Source organism: Onychostoma macrolepis, chromosome 09 (assembly GCF_012432095.1).
Source record: "Onychostoma macrolepis isolate SWU-2019 chromosome 09, ASM1243209v1, whole genome shotgun sequence".
NCBI classification, from domain to species: domain Eukaryota; kingdom Metazoa; phylum Chordata; class Actinopteri; order Cypriniformes; family Cyprinidae; genus Onychostoma; species Onychostoma macrolepis.
The window spans coordinates 18718501-18735794 of NC_081163.1; the positions used below are offsets into that span (position 1 = coordinate 18718501).

The 17294-nt window shown below is 34.9% G+C and overlaps 1 protein-coding gene across 3 annotated transcripts in view; it reads right to left on the reverse strand.

Moving 5' to 3' along the window:
• Positions 1 to 16765, reverse strand: part of arhgap15 (Rho GTPase activating protein 15) — a 45873-nt gene extending 29108 nt beyond the window's left edge. The window contains exons 1-7 of one of the 3 annotated variants that reach the window (XM_058787204.1): positions 14188 to 16765; positions 8810 to 8851; positions 5374 to 5518; positions 4587 to 4646; positions 4177 to 4238; positions 4009 to 4096; positions 3065 to 3154 (exon numbers count right to left, since the gene is read on the reverse strand). In XM_058787204.1, coding sequence (XP_058643187.1) covers positions 3065 to 3154; positions 4009 to 4096; positions 4177 to 4238; positions 4587 to 4646; positions 5374 to 5508 — 435 coding nt within the window. In that variant the 5' untranslated portion in view covers positions 5509 to 5518; positions 8810 to 8851; positions 14188 to 16765. Of the gene's footprint in view, positions 1 to 3064; positions 3155 to 4008; positions 4097 to 4176; positions 4239 to 4586; positions 4647 to 5373; positions 5519 to 8809; positions 9120 to 14187 lie in introns of those variants that run through there. The other 2 variants (XM_058787203.1, XM_058787205.1) reach the window with 2 other exon arrangements.
• Positions 16766 to 17294: the final 529 nt, after the last annotated feature.

The window sequence follows — 17294 nt, forward strand, 5'->3', positions numbered from 1 at the left end:
TTGAAGTTACACTGCATGCTTTAAAACCATAATATTATCCACAGTTTATTGTTGCAGTTTATGATATGCACAAAGGGAAAATGTAAAGCTACAGGTGAAAGTACAATGCAACGGTTTGAGTTTTAGCTCTGCTGTCTCTCCAGCTTGACGCCACATGCCGGCATATGATATTTCAATCAGCCTCAGATGTTTCCTCTTGATTCTCAAACACTCATGCCAGGCACCTATTGTCAATAATACGAGACAGTTGTAAGGTCTTAGTGCACTCGCTTTTCTGTAACAGGATTGCTGGATTTGATAGTCTTTTTCACGCAGGTGACGCAAACGCGGACATGATGAGAATTGGATTTCCATTGTCTGACTTTTTTTGTTTCCTGCTGTATTGAAAACTGATAGGCTGTGCGGGAGAGTTCTTTGGTTTCCAGGATGAATGTTTTGGAAGATAATACTTTTCCATGGGTTGTTTAGTACAAGAAAAATAATCTGTATTTGATTTGTTTCTCACAGGTAAGATTTCTGTCATCGTTTACTCTCTCCCTTATGTAGTTCAAAACCTGTATAACTTTCTTTCAGCTGCAAAAAACAAAAAAACAAAAGCAGACTTTCTTACAATGTTTCAACTGTTTTTGTCCATACAATGAGTCAAAGGGGTCCAAGATGATGTTGAACCACACAGACTTTAATTGTATGGAAACAACATTGAACCACATTATCTTTAATTGTATGGACAAAAAACACCCACATTTTTCAAAAAATCTTCTTTTGTTTTTCATAGCAGAAAGAAAGTCATACAGGTTTGGAACCAGTGTTGATATTGATTAAAAAAAAAAAAAAAAAAAAAATATATATATATAAACAGTTAATTAAGAAATATATATATTATGATAGTATAATACAAAAATTACACGGTTTGAAATAAGGTAAGTTAATGATGGCAGAATTCACAATTTTGGGTGAACTATTCCTTCAAGACATAAAATTAAAATTAAAATATAAAATTAGAAATGCAGGATCAAGGATCATGATTTTAGTTCTGTGTCAAGTTTGATGTGATTTGCACAAATGTGTATAAGTGCATACATGCTAGAATCAGTTGTTTCAGTGGTCTTTCTTTTAAAGAAACGTGGTGTTCTCAGCAGCTCTAGAGTTTCATCTGTGTGTAGGAAAACAGATTTAGTTTTGTGGGAGCTTTGAAAGTGATAAATGCATATGGCTCCCTGGGTTCATAACCCTTTTAAATGAACCAGAAAGGCTGTGTGAGTCAAACCGCTGAACAACAGCGTGATGAGAATTTCTAGTGAATGAAATTCTTAGTTCAAGAAACGAAGAAGTGTATCTTGATTTTTACTCAATACTTGACATAAACGTTATGTGCTTTGCCACACATCACAGAAGAATGAAAGATTTATATTACATTGATCAAAAGTGACAGTGAAGGCATTTACAATGCCTCAAAAGTTTTCTGTTTCACAAAAAAGCAAAACTATAATATTTATCAGAGAATATTGGGTAAAAAATGTATCAATGTATCATATTAGAATGATTTCTGAAGGATCATGTGACACCAAAGACTGGAGTAATTGCTGAAACAGCTAAAAATTCAGGTTTGCTTCATCAATAAATAACATTTTTAAATAAACTAAAATGGAAAACAGCTATTTTAAATTTAATAATAATATTTCCCAACATTACTGCTTTAATTGTAGTCGTGATCAAATGAATGAAGCCTTGGTGAAACATTTTTTTTTTTTTTTTACAGACCCCAAACTTTTGAACAGCAGTTCATGTCTTAAGCAAAAGTTATATTCTGGCCCTTTGCACACTTGTGCACAATTTCCAAATTTATGGCCATTTTAAATATGTTCATTTGCAAAAATGCTAAATACAGCACCTCCAACATTGTGATTGCGATTCAAGGCTGCTAAGTTTCAACTGATAAATGCTGTAATCCTGGTATTAGTAGAGATATAAGGATCTGCACCAGCATTTAAGGTTAATATCGGCAGTGACAGAAGCACAAAAAGGAATGAAAGTCAACTCCAGATGCTTAAGACACTGATCAAAACCTCCAATGAAAGAACGTGAACTTCCTTAATCACAACTATCCCTCATCTGACACAAGTGTTTTGTCTTGCCCTAAGCCGAGCAGATCTTCGAGACCTCGGCTGAATGCCTCACAGATTGCAAATCTAACTCTCCACGCTGCTGAATTAACGAGCCTCCACACTAATTTCTAATCCCGGTTGAGGTTGATTGACAGCGGTGGCAGACTACGAAATGGCTTGGTACCGTCATTACAAGCACTTTTTCTGTGTGAGAGTTTGGGATTATTTAAGATTACTGTTTAATGCCTTTTTAATCTCTCCTGCAGAAAAAAAAAAAAGATTTCTGGGCAAAATACTGGACAGCAAGTACAGTGGCAGCGATAAGATATTATAATTTCGCGATGAAATCGGCTTTTTATCCTCGCTTTGCCTCATTATGTGAGCTAACTCTGCTATCAGTTTATTGATAAGCGTTTGGAGCACCCAAAACACCAGTCCAAAGATTATCTCGCTTTACATAAATCCTAATGAAAAGTCTTCACGACAGAAATGTCAGGAAATGCTTTTGGACGTTAAAGAACTTCGAACCCTGAAAGATCCATCCAGTCATTGTCTGCAGATAAAAGACTGCGTATATTTTCTCTTGAAGGTTTTTGAGAGGTATGACACCAGCTCCGACAGTTCTTGCGCCGTTGGCCTGGTAAAAGCCTTGGACGCTAAGCAATTGGGTTTCTCAGTAGACGTTTCAATCCCTTGAGACTTCAGAAATGTATTGAGCAACTTGGTTAAGCTGTGATCTTACAAAGTTTGAGATTTGAGATAGATTATTAAAGACCAAGCAGAGAGCCCGAGTTGTTATTTGCACTTCTGTCAAATCTTCACTATCAAGATTTAGACAATCTACATTATATACTAAGATTCAAGTGCAGTTATTAGCATTTGCGTAGTTTTTGCTTGCTCTAATAGATGATAAACAGATGAAAGGATGAACTTTGGCTCGTCGCGTCCCACTGTCCTACCTGAATCACGTGTTTTCGGCTGGATTTCTCTGTTGTCCACTCGATTACAGCCCCACACAGATCCACACCATCTGGTTTACCACCTGGTTTCTGTGGAGAAAGTACAATTATTTGAACACGTTTGCCAAGATACTAAATAGAAACACCACGTTTCTCGTGTCTCTTACGTGACTCTGTGAAATAATAAACAACTGACGAGCACAATGATTTCATACAGGACAGATCTCCTAATATTATATAATAATAGATCGCATTTGTCAGGAGATTTTCACACTTATATATAAAATGCTTTGCATGAGAAATAATAAAAATGCTCCACATTAGTAAAGGGGCATTTCATCCAGTCCTACGGTTTTAATGAGGTGGCAAAAATACTTAACTTCATCCTGATGACCTCTGTGTGTATTGCCCACAGAAATGGCAGAGAGCTCGGGGGCTTTATGGCCACTTGACCATGAGTGATGTTGAAACTAATATGAGTCGACCCCATCGATGGCCTCAACATACCATTTACAAGCATGACAGGCCTGTGAAGGTAGCAAACCTCTTCTCATCCGAGCCTCCTGTCTCTATCACGGCCACATGCTGCTCAAATCAGCAGAATAATAATATGGCTGGAGAGTCCTGAGCATGACGGGTAAATATTTCTTTTTTCAGCAGTTTTAAATAGTCGGGATCAAAGGCGAAGTTAAGAAGTGAGACAAATATGGAAATCATTATGCTTCCCCACCCAGTCGCTAACAGTTATGCTGCTTAATGCACATCTGTAGCTATTCATTAAATTCTGCTGTTTATTTTATGTTTCAGTTTTATGATTTTACACTTTTTTTTTTTGTTTTGTTATAAAGGTAGGGTTTATCTGTTTCACATATTTTTTTTTTAACCTAAATACAGGTGCAGTTGCTCTGTTTGTTGGTGTGTGTAAATATGTGTTGTGGTCTTACCAAATTTGCCACGGCTTCTTGTTTGCTCTCTTTATAGAACAATAGTCGATTGGAGCAAAGAACAACCCAGGTTGAAGTCCAGTTTTTCCTGTGAAAATCATCTTTAAATGTAGGTAAAACTGATAAATTGATAGATAAATTGATTGATTGATAGACAGACAGACATACCGTAATTTCTTTCCTCCTTCAGCAATTTTGGCTTTGTTCAAATATTCTCCTTTTAAAATAGTCTGTAAACAGTACACAAACACAAACATACTTAGTCTTCCAGAATTTAAAAACTATAGTAGCTTTAAAAAAAAAAAAAAAAAAGGTTTGGAAACAGTCTGGTTGGCTGCTGCATTTTCTTTTATTTTACTGGTTAAAAAAAAAAAAAAGAACAAGGAGTTTTGAAACCAGGCTTTAAATTTATTGTGTAATGAAATACTAAACTCTGTTTACACGGCTCAGATTTCCGTTCTTCAAAATAATTATTATATTATGAACTTTTGTGAGTGTAAATCAGTCGTTGCAGGCTCTTCTCGCTGAAACATTTAAAGACCCAATTGTGGTAATGGAGGAGGTACGACAGATCATACCTGCGGCCCAACAGAACCATCAACGTTATGCTGAGACTGGTTCCTCCGGTGACGGTTGATCTGAACAAAGAGCATGTGTTGCTAAATGAATATCTCTCACCCAAATAATATTCTGTTGCCTGTTTGAAATTAGGGAGTATAAATTATGACCACAATTTTTTGTAATATAAATCCTGTAATATATAATATAATATTTTATATATTTATATGCTTTTGGATACATTTATATGCAACATTCTATTAAACTACAGATCATGTCTTTTCAGGTTGGTTGATTTGATCAGGTTAGTCACTGCACAAAATGTAATTTACATGCATGTTTACTAGTTTTACATATTTGTAAGTAATCTAATATTTAATTTAATTCCATGCACATATCATATTCCATTATAATTCTGATTAAAATTACAATTTGGTTCGTTTTTTTTTTTTTTTTTTTTATTCTTAGGCATCATAAAAATATAGACTATGACACAAAATTATTATATTATAAGAGTAACAAGCAACACAGATGCAGTGCATGTTTTGTGTTGCAGTTTTTTCGGTTGGTGAAAATGGCTACATTTTCACAGCAGTGAAAGCAGCCGGTCCTGTGCAGCAGTGCTGGCCTGCCCTCTGCTGTTCTGTGTCTGTTTCTAAAAACAGCCATTGCAACAGGAAGCTGCAAATTAGGTGTTGCATGTAATGCACTCACTCGTGCAGCATGTATTTCCAGAATGGACAGAGGGGCCATAAAACAGAAAATCATTTAATTGGTCCTGGACCGTGTGATTGCGCTCATGCTCACAGGTTTCTGTAGTGTGTCAGGTTCTGGTAGGACCATAGACTTTGTCTGGCTGAGTCTCTCTCCAGTGCTGCTTTGAGAGCTCTTGATCCTCAACTGAACGGCTCCAGGAAGCACCATTGCTGGCTGCTTCTGCATCGCTGTGATACTGAGGGGAAAAACATAGCAATAATACAAAATCTGTCATTTGTTATTTTCATTGGCTCAAAATATAAACTATGCATGAGTCAGACACAAAAAAATAATCAAAGCATTGTGTTAGCAAACCAAAATTTCAATAATTATTTGCATTAAATTACATTTAACAAATAAAAGCATGTGACAACTTGCTCCAACCTAATATTTATGAAAAATATCCCTGTTCTGAGAACACACTTTAACTTCTTGTTAAAAATGACCTTTTGACATTTTTCTGAATGTATTCCGGTGTGATTTTGTGTTCGCTTGTTTAAACAGCAGCTTATTTTATCTTCGAGAACAGAATATCATTTTGAACTAGGAGTTTAAAAGCAACATTCAAATCCACAACTAGAGAAAACACACCTTTGTGTAACTGAACTTTTGTCTGAAAATGTTATAGATACTGAGATATGTCCATACAGAAATGTAATATATGACATATATTGCCCTATATGTGTTACCTATAAACGGATATATGATTTGCAAATAGTAATATATAGACTACATTGGTTGTTTTCTTTGACATATTTCAATATTGTGTCATTATTTATTTTGCTGCATATAGATATATATATATATATATATATATATATATATATATATATGACCCTGGACCACAAAACCAGTCTTAAGTCGCTGAGGTATATTTGTAGCAATAGCCAAAAATACATTGTATGGGCCAAAATTATCCATTTTTCTTTCATGCCAAAAATCATTTAAGTAAAGATCATGTTCCATGAAGATATTTTGTAAATTGCTTATCGTAAATATATCAAAACTTAATTTTTGATTAGTAATATGCATTGCTAAGAACTTCATTTGGACAACTTTAAAGGCGATTTTCTCAATATTTAGATTTTTTTGCACCCTCAGATTCCAGTTTTTCAAATAGTTGTATCTCAGACAAATATCGTCCGATCATAACAAACCATACATCAAAAGAAATATTATGTAGTCAGCTTTCAGCTGATGTATAAATCTCAATTTCGAAAAATTGACACTTAAAGACTGCTTTTGTGGTCCAGGGTCACATATAGTAGTCAACATTTGAAGTGGATCAAAAAAGTTCATCAAAGTTGTCCTAAGATAAGAACGCAGTTTGGTTTTAGGTTTTAGGACAACTTTGATGAAAGGTTTTGATCGACTTCAAATGTTGACTAGTGTATATGTGTGTGTGTGTGTGTGTGTGTGTGTGTATATAAATAACTTTATTAAAACAACATATATACAAAAAATGTGCTTTTATTTATTCATTTATATGAATACTGGTCTATCATTTATATTTACTTATATAATATTAACATATAGAAATGGGTTTTACATGATTTATATGCCCAGAAATGAATTTATAACACATAAAAATATAAACACATATAAAAACATATAGGCTACATATTTATATGGACTAGATATATAGAATAATATATGAAATAGTTCTAATTTCTATATGTTTCATGCATGTTTTTACTTCACATGACAATATTTTTCATATCCTGTATGGCAATTTACATACATTACATTTGCGTATGATTAGGCCTGGTGACAACTTCCCTGTGTGACAACTAGCCCCTTTCTTAACTAGCATTGGTTTTGTAGTAGCATATGCCTCTGTAAAATTATTTTAAATATATCTTGTTAACAAAACTCTGTTACTGGAGACATCAAACTAGAATTGCGGGCAATTCCATTGCAGTTCAGTCACATTGATAAAATCATTAAAAAAAAATTTAATATATCAAAATGCTACTGGTCTTTTCAAGACATGGACTGAATTCACATCCTGAATCATTTTCATCTAAGCTACAATAACAATTGTATAAAAATGTTTACATATAGTGATATATAGACTACAATCAGTTGTTTTCTTTGACATATTTCAATATTGTGTCATTATTTATTTTGCTGTCTGTAAGCAGATTTTTATGTCAAATGTTTCTTGTGAACGTTTCAACACCAGCGCTATTGCACCATCAAGCAGAGAGTGGAGGAACTCATCTGTGTCATGTTTTTTTTTTTTTTTACAGCATCTGAGGTATCACATTTTAGGATAGACGCACACACACACACACACACACACTTAAACTTGAATAAAAGTTAATAAAAGTTTTTCCTATTTTGATAATTTGCCTTCACTTGTCAAATGGTTTACTTCAAAATAAACAGCCTACTCTTGCAAGTCTACAGTGCATTTCACACTAACAGCCATTTTTTTTTTTCATTATTATAGCAGGTTTTAAACGGTGACAATTCTGAAAACCGCTAGTCTACTTTCTTTCCTTCTTTCTTTTTTTTTTTTTTTTTTTGTCATTTTCTTTAAGATGAACTATAATTAGTAAATATGTCATGATCACAGTGTACAGATATCAAGATCAGTGGCCATTTACAGAATGATGCAAAAATCACATTACATTAAGCATATTCTAATATCTAATTATCCTTATTTTTCCTAATTATATTGATATTATTCTTTTTTATTTCATTTGATTACTATTATTTGTCCATCTGTGGCAATACAAAGACTCTGATTATGTGTATATTTATATTTAAAATATTCCTGTAGTTGGCAAACCATGAAATCCACCGTTGCTATGATAGCACATGCTAGCACGACAGGAAATAAATAAATCTTCAAAAAAAAAAAAGCACTACGGAAACAGTGCCACTTTCAGCCGTGCATGACAAGTTGCTTTTTTCACAATGGTTTTAACAGTGGGCAACAGTCTGCAATCTCCTCTGTATAAGGGAATTAAATTCCAATAAAAGTTATAATTTAAGAAAATATTCATATTTTAAACATTCGAATTATCAGGTCTGACATTTTGCCAGGGAAGCTCAGGGAAAAGATTTAGTTCACATACAATCAATACTTTTCATCAGACATTTCAGAAACAAAATATGTTGAACTTCTGACCTGACATATCGCCATATATCAAGGTCAATAATACTATTATATCATATAATGGCATATGCATGCATTTAAATGTATATACATACAAATTTGCTACAGATATGCATGTAAAATAACACATATCTGTCACTCTACATATATCTTTCTACACATATTTTTTTTCAGTTATCTTTTACCTGATACGCAATACAGATCTAACTTAGAAACATGCAGAGAAAATGTAAGCAAACATCAGTAAGCAGCTGACACCCAAAAAACATTTATTCTCGTCGCATCATCTCCGTTAATTTCATATATTCTGTCATTGCCCACTGCTGCTGCTAAAAATATGAATAAAGTGGACGTACGTACCTGGTTCTCGGTCGTATTCCAAAAAAAAAAACTGCTCAAAACCTGTTTCAGCAAAGACAGAGAGAGAAAGTGTCGTTTGGAGGAAGTGTACAAGTCACATGGGACACTCAAACTCTACGTCTCTCAAGATGTGCAAGCATTAGTGCATACATGGGGCTTCTGCTATTACACACTCTTCACTTCCTGAGGCCTGTCACAACAGTTTTAATCAAGATGGCCGCTGTGATCTCACAAGAAGCAGTTTTTGAAAGGAGATCAGCACCATTTCAGCCTGAGACATCTCCACAGAAGTGATGAGACTGACTCTTATTTTGGAGAAGATTGGTTAAATTAGGCCTGGTTTTGGGGCCAAAAAACTTGGTTTTCACGTCTATATTAAGGTTGAAGGACGTGATTTCTAAATGATTGACATAATATTACAGTGATGACTGCCCACATTATATTGTTCTCCTAAAACTACAGCAAATTTATGTAATGTAATGATGTTTCTTTTGTGCTTTCTTTTATTATATATATATATATATATATATATATATATATATATATATATATATATTTCTTTTTTGTTTTTCTTTTTCTTTTTCTTTATTACTCTTTTTTTATGTCTAACCAGTTCACTTGCAATTATTTCCATTTCAGCTGTCTGAGGGTGTATATTTAAAATATGCATTTGGTGCAACATAACCTTATTTGGCTCAGTTCATACAGGAAATAGTATAATAGCATGCGGTTTGAAGCCTCTCTCCACTTTTAGCCTTTTTAATTTTGCACTAAACTAAAATAAGGGACCCAAATTATATCTAGGGGCTAGATGATGATGATGATGATGATGATGATAAGAAGAAGAAGAAGAAGAAAGAGGAAGAGGAAGAAGAAGCAGCAGCAGCACCTGAATAAACCTTTATTGGTGAATATTTAGTTCATTACTTATCTATTTAATAAAGGTAATATTTTGTATATTGTAACATAAAAAAAGGTTGCATTATAAAGTAATTATTTAATAGTAACTTATAAATCAAATAAGTTTAATAATAATTCAATTTTTAATTTAAAGGGTTACAATCAAACAATAACGAGCTGAGGAGGTTAAATGTAATAGTGAGTGCAGAGCACAGTTGAGCCACTAGATGGTGACCTTCATTTTATAGAGAAAACATATACATACATTACATTACATTACAAACAATACATTTCATTATGTAAATTACATCATATAACCGAATTCGACCTTTTTAACAACAACAACAACTCATGATTTTTCTGGATTTTTGCACCCATAACATACAACCAATAAATGAATAAAAACAATACACAACCGCATCTGTGTAGTGTACTTGAATTCGGCCACTAGATGGAGACAAACACTCACTCACAACACGAGAATCTCATGCATGCCACTATTTAGATCATAGTATGTACTTTTTATTAGTTGGTTAGTTTTAAATATTTTCTTTTATTATTTTTATATTACAGGTTTATAAATCAATCCACAATAAACTGAATCGTGTGCACTGTTAAGATCACACCGAAAGAGAATTTCTCTTCTTAGTGGAATTTTCTTTCCGAGTTTTGAAAAGTTACTTGATAGCTGGCTATATGATAGCCATTATATCTTAAAGTATCAAGGAAAATTTGACTCCTCATGATACGATTTCAGGGTGAAATATGATCCAGACAGGCTTTGTCAGATTCACTCATACCAGTATTGCAGTAGGGTCTTTTGTAGAGCTTAAGGCAGCCTAAGCAGGTAATATGACACTATAAGCATAGTGCAGTACTATAGTATTGATCAGTCCAATGAATAAGTGACAAAAAAAAATGGATTATGCATAGCACATAAACCAAAACAAAATACTACTTTATTACAAAAAGGCTGACATCCCTTGATTTTTATTAATTAATTAATAAAATTAATTTTATTTTATTTTCAAAAAGACAAATTTAACAGAGCTATAATATATGTGTATTTTACTGATTACAGATCTCTCAGTATTGTTAATAATAATGTGTAATTAATATTACGCATATTAAAATACATACATTTCATACGTACAACACCAATGAAGCTTTCTGATTCTTTTATGTCTCTTTCTTTGATAATTAAAAATAAGTAATAATTTATTCTCAACCCTCTGACTTGTGGACAATAACGCTTGCCTAATTTCACTCATTCTGAATGAAGGTTTTATTTCATCCTTTTGTCCCCTTTTCTAAATCCCTGTAAAGACCTGTATTAATCATATTGGCAAACCTTCCCTCTTCAAAGAATGAAAGCGTGGACATGAGCTAATGTTTCAGCGTGCAGGAGGTGGGGGACAGTTAGACAGAAAGAGAATTAGGAGGCAGGAATGTGCTGGAGTTCACAAACAATGTCAGATTGTATTACGGCCGCAGAGGCGTCACCCTGTGAGCGAGGTGCTGTGTGCGAGTGGGGTTAATCCACTGTTTATGAAACACGCAGGGTGAATAGCCGGCCCGGTCACACTCGAACTCCACTGCTGTGTGATGTATGTTTGCTCTGTCACTTCATCTTAGAGAGAGCGAACGGCTAAATGAGACGGAGGAAGAGAAGTGGGACCAAAAGGCTTTTTCTTTCTCTTTAACGGTGAGGACAGGTGAACAGGATCTTTAAGCCCCTTGATAAACAAGCAACTTTTGAAACAAAGCCCTGAGCAAATAAGAAGAGAGAGGTTTCAGAGAGCACCTTTCGTCATTAATATTTTTAAAAGTTTTTAGGTCTAAGGCCGAGGCCCGGTGGTGTGGTTAGACCTCTTTCCGTGTCTCCGCCGGGACATATGGCCAGTGCACTCAGTTCCCATGTCTGAGTCTAGATTAAACCCTGAACCAGAGGTGTGTTAATCCCAAACAGCACCTCACATTGACAGAACTGGGGCTCTTTGATCAGACAAAGAGAAAGAGAGATTGAGTGGAGGAGGGGATAGAGAAGAGAAGAATGGGATAGAAAATCAAGGCCTCAAGTCTTAATAATTCATATAAGAGGGTAAAATCATGGGAATTTATATGAGGTAATTGTACAAACCTAAACCTAGGCATGAATTCCAAATGCTTACGCAAATCTCAAACTGAAATCTTGTTTGAAAGCTGTTCCTTTTGAGCTTATTTGTACAATATTTTATCATTTCACCATTGCAACCCATTATTACGATTTGTGATGAGCGTCGAGTGTTTGTAGTCTGAAAAGCAGTGAATACAATAAATACACTAGTGTTCAAAAGTTTGGGGTCTTTTTTTTTTTTTTTTTTTAATTAACATTTTTATTCAGCAAGGATGCATTGCATTGATCAAAAGTGACAGTTAAGACTTTAACATTGTTACAAAATATATCTATTTCAAATAAGTGGTCCATTTGAACGTTCTATTCATTAAAGCATCCTGAGAAAAGGTATCACGGGTTCCACAAAAATATTAAGCAGCACAACTCTTTTCAACATAATAAGAAAAAGAAATAATGACACTATTACAGTAAGTACCAAATCAGTATATTAGAATGCTTTCTGAAAGATCATGTGACACTGAATACTGGAGTAATGATGCTGAAAATTCTGTTTTGCCATCACCAGAATAAATTACATTTTAAAATATTACTTTAAACAGTAATAATATTTCACAATATTACTGTTTTTACTGCACTGAAAAGAAAATAGTAACAAATAAATTTTTAGTCAGAAATTGCTTGTAAATATTGCAATTAATTAAAACGAACAGTTTTTAATGTTCTTTAACGGTAGTTTATGTGAGTTAGTTTGTGTATGAAAGAAAATGTACAGGCAAGAGTCTGTTAAAAAATCTTGTCACTAATAGAGTGAATCATCAGCGGCTAGTGGGCAGCAGAAATGAAGAGGGCTGTTGTTTCAATAGCAGGAAACGGAGCCCTCCGTGAGTACAGAGACGTCTATGAGGTCTGGCGTGAGAAACTCCTGTTCACTAAACACACACACATTTACTAACGCCCATCAGCTTATATGCTATATATACAGTAAGCGTGAATATATGATGAATAACAATGTGCTCCAAAAATCTCTATGTGACATAGAAATTCATTAAATGTAATAAAAATCTATCTGTTTGTCTGTCTAACTAGCTATAGGCCAGGTTACAAATCAAGACAGTGTGATGCTGGTTTTCCACTAGAGGGCAGCAAAGTCCAGAACAGCACTGCTGACACATACACGACCCTACCACTCCTGGTTTCCAAAAACCAGACAGATGGATGAAATCCATTTATATTTGATGTGTCTATGTGTGTGAGTGTGTGTTTTCATATGTATATGTGTGAATTTTATATGTACATGTCAGAAATCATAAACGTGTTTTTGTTAATATCCTGCCTTGTCAGGTCCACTTTTACTCTCTCACAGTCACCCTGTTGAGTCTCTCTCTTAGCTTTAACATGAAAGGAGAAAGTGTGATACACACACACACACATACATATGTGCTCAGGTTGGAGTCCATTAAAGTCATCGCCCTCTCTAGTAAACGTCCAGTGTGACAGGGAGGTCACAGAAGGTCAAATCTCCTCAATGCAGCTCATCTTGTCACAGAAGCAAACTTCTGCCTCTGACCCCCGACAGCTTTGAACTCTGACCTCATCTTCTTAGAACTCTCCCTCTCTCCCCTTTTTTTCTTTCTTTATGAGCGAGCAAACAAAGCCGTTCTCTAATCATTGTCCGATCGACAGGACAGGAGGTAGATATTATCATCTACTTAAAAGGGCTTTATTCATCTGTCATATGACCAAAAACATGGAGCTAAAGTGCAGTCTGCATAGTTGCATCATATTAGAAACTGCTATCTTGTCAGAGTTACACAAGGACAGTTTTCAAATGTTAATAATAATTGATAATGCTTAAAAAAAAGGGCCAATTTATTGCCAATTTGTCATTGACTAAGACAGATAGATTGATACAGTAGGTTTCTAATTGATTGTATGCACTGTTACCCTTCATTTGTCAAAAAGCCAAACCAGGGAATCTGTGTAATTATTTAGGGTCAACTGGCTAGGCCTCACACAAATTAACCTTTTTTTTTTTGGTTTGTTTTCTCGAAAGCCAAGAGCCACAATTAAACTTAGTGAGCCTCTATGAATCATGAGCATGATTTCTGTGTATATTACTTGAATGTAATATTTTATTAAATTCAATTCAATTCAATTCAAGTTTATTTGTATAGCGCTTTTTACGATAAAATCGTTGCAAAGCAGCTTTACAGGAAATTAAGTTTCTACTATACATATACACATATATATATATATATATATATATATACACACATGCATACACATATGCACACATGCACACATATATACACATACATATGTGAAGAAGAAACCCAATATATTTAAGTTATGACAGACTTAACTTGGTAATTGTGTATGTTGTCTGAGGGTTGGCATCCTCCGTGGTCCTCTGAGGTGTTGCCATCATCTCTTCTCAGGTGTTTGGTCATCCCGGATCTTTTTAAGGGTTGGATCCAGACTGACGCTTCAGTAATTCCTAGATGTTAATCCCGTGGCAGAATCAGAGAAACAGATAGAGACATAATTAGCGTAGCTGCTGTTCTATTCAAGCAAAAATGATTTGTTCAACCCAATCTAAAGAATTATAATGTACATTTGATTAGATATAAATGCAGTACAAGATTATTATGTGAATGCTTGACTAAAGAGGTGTCTTTAATCTAGATTTAAACAGAGAGAGTGTGTCTGAACCCCGAACGTTATCAGGAAGGCTATTCCAGAGTTTGGGTGCCAAATGTGAAAAAGCTCTACCTCCTTTAGTGGATTTTGCTATCCTAGGTACTACCAAAAGTCCAGAATTTTGCGACCTTAGGGAGCGGGTTGGATTGTAGCGTGGTAGAAGACTAGTTAGGTACGCAGGAGATAAACCATTTAGTGCCTTATAGGCAAGTAATAGTATTTTGTAATTGATCCGGAACTTAATAGGTAGCCAGTGCAGAGACTGTAAAATTGGGGTAATATGATCATATTTTCTTGACCTGGTAAGGACTCTAGCCGCTGCATTTTGGACTATCTGTAGCTTGTTTATTGAAGATGCCGGACAACCACCTAACAGTGCATTACAATAGTCCAATCTAGAGGTCATGAATGCATGAACTAGCTTTTCTGCATCTGAAACAGGTAGCATGCTTCGAAGTTTGGCAATGTTTCTAAGATGGAAGAATGCTGTTTTTGTAACATGGGAGATATGATTTTCAAAGGACAAGTTGCTGTCTAATATAACACCCAGATTTTTGACTGTAGAGGAAGTAACAGTACATCCGTCTAGTTGCAAATTGTAATCCAAGAGATTCTGAGTACTGTTTTTTGGTCCAATAAGTAATATCTCGGTCTTATCCGAATTTAATAGGAGGAAATTATTGGTCATCCAATCTTTTACATTTTGAACACAATCTATTAGCTTAGATAGTTCAGAAGTTTCATCTGGTCTTGTTGATATATATAGTTGAGTATCATCAGCATAACAATGAAAACTAATCCTGTATTTTCTAATAATATCACCAAGGGGCAACATGTATAATGAAAATAGCAGAGGACCTAGGACAGATCCTTGTGGTACTCCATACTTTACTGGTGATAGTTGAGATGGCTCCCCGTTTAAAAAAACAAAGTGGTAGCGATCGAATAGGTAGGATCTAAACCATCTTAAAGCCTGCCCTTGAATACCCGTATAGTTTTGTAATCGATCTATGAGTATGTCATGATCTATAGTGTCGAACACAGCACTAAGATCAAGTAAAACTAGCAATGAGGTGCAGCCTTGGTCTGACGCAAGAAGCAAGTCATTTGTAATTTTAACAAGTGCAGTTTCTGTGCTGTGGTGAGGCCTGAAACCTGACTGAAATTCTTCATAGAGATCATTTTTTTGCAAGAAGAAGCACAGTTGAGGAGACACAACTTTTTTTTTTAAATTTTAGACATAAACGGTAGATTTGAAATGGGTCTGTAACTTGCCAGTTTACTAGAATCTAGTTGTGGTTTCTTAATAAGAGGCTTAATAACGGCCAGCTTGAATGGTTTTGGGACGTGACCTAAAGATAATGATGAGTTAATAATATTGAGAAGCGGTTCTTCTGCTACAGGTAACAACTCTTTCAGTAGTTTAGTGGGTACAGGATCTAATAAACATGTTGTTGGTTTAGATGCAGTGATAAATTTATTTAGTTCTTCCTGTCCTATAGTTGTAAAGCACTGAAGTTTTTCTTTGGGAGCTGTGAATGAAACTGAAGTACTAGACGGTGTAGAACCTACATTTGTTATTGTATTTCTAATGTTATCTATTTTATCAGTGAAGAAATTCATAAAGTCATTACTATTAAACTGTGAGGGAATATTTAGATCGGGTGGCGTCTGTTTATTTGTTAATCTAGCCACTGTGTTAAATAAAAACCTTGGATTGTTTTGGTTATTATCTATGAGTTTGTGGATATGCTCTGCCCTGGCAGCTTTTAGAGCCTGTCTATAGCTGGACATACTGTTTTTCCACGCAATTCTAAAAACTTCCAAATTAGTTTTTCTCCATTTGCGCTCAAGATTACGAGTTTCTTTCTTGAGAGAATGGGTATAACTGTTGTACCATGACGCAGTACGTTTTTCTCTAACCTTTTTCATATTGAGGTGGGCAACAGCTTCTAATGTATTAGAGAAGATAGTGCCCATGTTGCTAGTCATTTCGTCTAGTTCACGTGTATTTATGGGTACACAGAGCAGAGCAGTTGAGATAAATCAGGCAGGTTATTTGTGAATCTGTCTTTGGTGGCTGGAACAATAGTTCTGCCCAGACGATAACGCGGAGCCATATAGTTAATATCGGTAATATGCAGCATGCACGATACAAGGAAGTTTTACATAAGAATGCTTTTACAAACAGTTTACACTAAAATACATTCTGCTCTTGTTTCATGAATGAGGCAAAACGTCAAAGTGATTTCAAAATAAAGATAAGTAAACATACAGACAGCAGCACAGAATTTTAGCACTAATCAAAACTAGCATTAATTATCTTCAAAAAAAAAAAAAAAAAAAAAAAAGAAGAAGGGGGAAAAAGCATTAAAAGGTGATGCAGTTTTCCATGTAATAGACAAGAGAGGAAAACTGCTCTCTCGGGTATGTGAGTAAAAGGACATGGGAAAAGCAAAGATGGAAGAGTTTCATGCAGACACCCCTCTGAGCGGACCGAAAACAACCCCACTTTCCTGACACATCCAGGAAACATTGAATGGAAAAGAAGAGCTGGGAAAATGTGGATGTCCAATGACCCATCATATACACATTTTACTATGCCATTTTGAATTGACAATGACAGTCTGAGAGGTGACAGCAAACAATAGAGTAAAGATGGGGTTGTGGAATAAGGAAATGACCCCCGCTAGACTCAGGTCTCGAGTTGCCCGCATATAAGTGCCAGCATGCAATGCATGAGAGAATATGCAACACCTGCCGTCAGGC